Raw genomic sequence first — 3,949 nt, 5'->3', positions numbered from 1 at the left:
GGTACATGCCCTTGACCGGAATCAAACCCGGGACCCTTCAGTCCCCAGGCCGACGTTCTATCCACTGAGCCACACCGGTCAGGGCGAAAACAGATGTTTTTAACCTTCAGATCTGTGTGTGTGTGTGTGTGTGTGTGTGTGTGTGTGTTTCTCTGTGTCTCTCTGTCTGTCTCTGCCTCTGTCACTCCCTCCCCACCATTCCCTCCCCGCCCTCTCTCTATGTCTCTATGTCTCTTTCTCTCTCTCTCTCTCTCTCTCTCTCTCTCTCTCTCTCTTCCTCCCTCCTCCCACCCCAATTCTTCAGCATCCCCTCCACCTCTCTTCCCAGGACCCCCAACATCGACAGCTTAGCCAGAGATGGTGTCCAACTGACCCAGCACATCGCCGCCGCCTCCCTGTGCACCCCAAGCCGGTCCGCTTTCCTCACGGGAAGGTACCCGATCCGATCAGGTGTGTGTAGAATTGGGGGCTTGGCCAGTGTGGCTCAGTGGTTGAGCGTCGACCTATGAACCAGGAGGTTCCCGGTTCGATTCCCGCTCAGGGCACATGCCCGGGTTGTGGGCTCCATCCCCAGTCGGGGGCGTGCAGGAGGCGGCCAATCCATGATTCTCTCTCATCATGGATGTTTCTGTCTTTCTCTCCATCTCCCTTCCTCTCTGAAATCAATAACAGTATATTTTTTTAAAAAATAAATAAAAATAAAAAAGATAGGCACTCACTCTCTGAGAATTCCTGCCCTGATTTGCTCTCCTGATTTTTATCTGAGCAGCTGGCTCACTGAGACTTCCTGACCTAGTTTTGTCTGAAAATGTTTGTGTGTTTTTTTTTTCTCTTTACCTGCTTTGTTCCGAGTTACTCAATTTTGTATCCACTCCCTGAGTTGGCCCGTATTTTGGAAGGAAGTCAGGATGGACCCGTTTGGAGAACTGTCCAGGCCTAACTCGATTGCTCAAGAATGTTCAATGCACCCAGGATCCTGGCATCACTGCCAATGGGGTTAAGCAAAGTCTCCCCAGTTTTAACCACCCACCAGGGACACCTGTTGGCAATCTCGGGGTGTTCTTCTGCTCCTGAATCCTTCAAAAACTTCATTTGCTTTCTTCCCTTCCTTGCTCATGAATTATGAGTCTTCAGTCTCAGGGTGACTGGTCCCACCCACCTACTTGACATCAATTCTAGTCATAAGGGGTTCAAAACCAATGTGTCTACTCTTCCGAGATGCCCCAACTTCAGGTTCTGGCCAGGAAATGAGCTTATACATCTGTCCTACAAATAGAACTAGACTTTATTATTAGGAAAAATTTCTAGTAGAAACACAAAAGTTTGAAGTCTCCATAAGATTTCATTTTTCTTGTTCTTTTTATTAAATATGTTTTTATTGATTTTTAGAGAGAGGGGAGAAGGGAGAGAGATAGAAACATCAACGATGAGAGAATCACTGATCGGCTGCCTCTTGCACGCCTTCTACTGGGGATCGAGCCCACAATCCAGGCATGTGCCCTGACTGGGAATCAAACCAGGACCTCCTGGTTCATGGGTCCAAGCTCAACCACTGAGCCACACCAGCCCAGCAAGATTTCATTTCTCGACTTCTTTTCTGGGTCATAGATGCCCCAGTTGAGGGCAGGTGCAGGTTAGATGTTCCATCAGCCATTGTCTATGGAAGTAGGACAGTGGGTTGGGGTGTATCTGAAGGTGTCATGGGTGTGTATGTGTGTCTGTGTGTTTGCACACAAGGGTTTAAAGGGGTTTTGCATTATGGACCCGTGTGAGTTTTGTCTTTGGAGAACACAATTTCCTCCCCGACACCTTGATACCTCTGCCCCGTTCGTCCTCTGCCCACCTTCCAAGCTCTCCACCCTCCAGGCAGGACTCGCTCCCTCTTCCCGCGATGAGCACCTACCTACTCCTGGTGTCCACCTGGGTCGTGTTTGTCCATCCCCTTTAGGAATGGTTTCCAATGGAAACGACCGGGTCATCGTCTCTCTCGCGGCCCTTTCTGGACTCCCGCGTAACGAAACCACATTTGCACACCTGGTCAAGGAGCAGGGATACAGCACGGCGATCATCGGTAAGCAGCCATTGCTCTCTGCCTCCTCCAGAAGTCTCTGTCATCATTGCGCTTGGCTCACTGGCGACCTGCAATGAACGAAGCTCCCTTCACACACACACACACACACACACACACACACACGCACGGTGTGTCCTAAATTATATAAACCCATCCTTTGCAGACATAGCTCAGCCATGACACAAGACACCTTCCCACCTCACCCCAGGTCTTTCCAGATGTTCATCCCACATGTTTCCGGGTCACCCTGTGTGTCCTTAATTTTTGCACAGGTCAAGATGCTCTATGATGAAGATTTAGGATGGTTCTCTCTCTCTCTCTCTCTCTCTCTCTCTCTCTCATTATTCTTTGCAGGCTCCGAAATCCTGCATCTCATCTACCAGGCATCATTTAAGACATGTAATGAGTCCACCCAAGGACACACAATTAGCATTAGCATCATTAGCTTTTTTTAAAAAAAAATCTATTTTTATTGATTTCAGAGTGAGGAAGGGAGAGGAAGAGAAAGAGAGAGAAACATCCATGATGGAGAAGAATCATGGATCGGCTGCCTCCTGCACGCCCCCTGTTGGGGATGGAGCCCGCAACCCAGGCATATGCCCTTGACCGGGAATCGAACCCTGACCTCCTGGTTCATAGGTGGACGCTCAACCACTGAGCCATGTTAGCCGAGCCCAGGCACCATCATTGACTCTTTATGGAAGGTTGAGTTTTAATTCTGTAAAAAGAAATATCTGCACCTTATAGCCATGGTCTAAAGCCATGGTCCCCAACATTTTCTTGGCCATGCCCCACTTAAGCGTCTCTGAAATCCCAATGCCCCCCTCCCGTGACATATAATCCTTATTATTCAAAAAGTGAACTCGCATTCACATGGTGGAAGCCTCAAAGGCCATTCACATGGTCTACACAAGCGTCCAAGGGACACAGCATCCATGAAAGAGAAAGACAAAATAACGCAAGGACTGTGGAAGTACTGAGGAAGAAACCATGAAGACACGGTTAAAAATAATAATCATATGCCCTAACCAGTGTGGCTCAGTGGATAGAGCGTCGGCCTGCAGACTCAAGGGTCCCGGGTTCGATTCCTGGTCAAGGGCATGTAACTTGGTTGCGGGCACATACCCAGGAGGGAGTGTGCAGGAGGCAGCTGATCGATGTTTCTCTCTCATCGATGTTTCTAACTCTCTATCCCTCTCCCTTCCTCTCTGTAAAAAATCAACAAAATATATTTAATAATAATAATCATCATCATAATCATATGAAGTGATAGGAAAAAATAGCAAATAACATTTCGAAACATAGAATAGAGAACTGAAATACATAAATATGTCACCATATATATTTATACTTAGAGGCCTGGTGCACAAAATTCGTGCATGGGGCGGGGTGTCCCTCAGCCCTGCCTGCACCCTCTCCAATCTGGGACCCCTCGGGGGATGTCTCATCCCCTAACCGCTCCCCTGCTGGCCTGATTGACTCCTAACTACTCTCCTGCCAGCCCTATCGCTCCCAACTACCCTCGCCTGCTGGCCTGATCGCCTCAACTGCCCTGCACTGCTGGCCTGATTGACCCCAACTACCCTCCCCTGCCAGCCTGATCGCCCACAACTGCCTCCCCCTGCCGGCCTGATCGCCCTCAACTGCCTTCCCCTGCTGGCCTGATCACCCCCAACTGCCACGGCAACCCAGCACTGACTGCAGGACTGACTTCTTATCGGTCGAGCCTTCAGTCATTATATACCCTGGGTTTTTATATATTAGGATATATATATATTAGAGGCCCGGTGCACAAAAATGTGTGCACTCGGGGTGGTCCCTCAGCCTGGCCTGTGCCCTCTCGCAGTCTGGGACCCCTCGGGGGATGTCCACCTGCTG

General features: G+C 49.5%; 1 protein-coding gene across 1 annotated transcript in view; it reads left to right on the top strand.

Moving 5' to 3' along the window:
- Positions 1–3,949, top strand: part of LOC102261471 (arylsulfatase F) — an 18,057-nt gene that overhangs the window by 3,644 nt on the left and 10,464 nt on the right. The window contains exons 3-4 of the mRNA XM_014539396.1: positions 329–450; positions 1,949–2,071. Of these exons, the coding sequence (XP_014394882.1) occupies positions 329–450; positions 1,949–2,071 (245 nt within the window). The remainder of the gene's footprint in view (positions 1–328; positions 451–1,948; positions 2,072–3,949) is intronic.

Source organism: Myotis brandtii, unplaced genomic scaffold (genome assembly GCF_000412655.1).
Source record: "Myotis brandtii unplaced genomic scaffold, ASM41265v1 scaffold2150, whole genome shotgun sequence".
NCBI classification, from domain to species: domain Eukaryota; kingdom Metazoa; phylum Chordata; class Mammalia; order Chiroptera; family Vespertilionidae; genus Myotis; species Myotis brandtii.
This window is presented reverse-complemented; position numbering and strand designations above follow the sequence as displayed.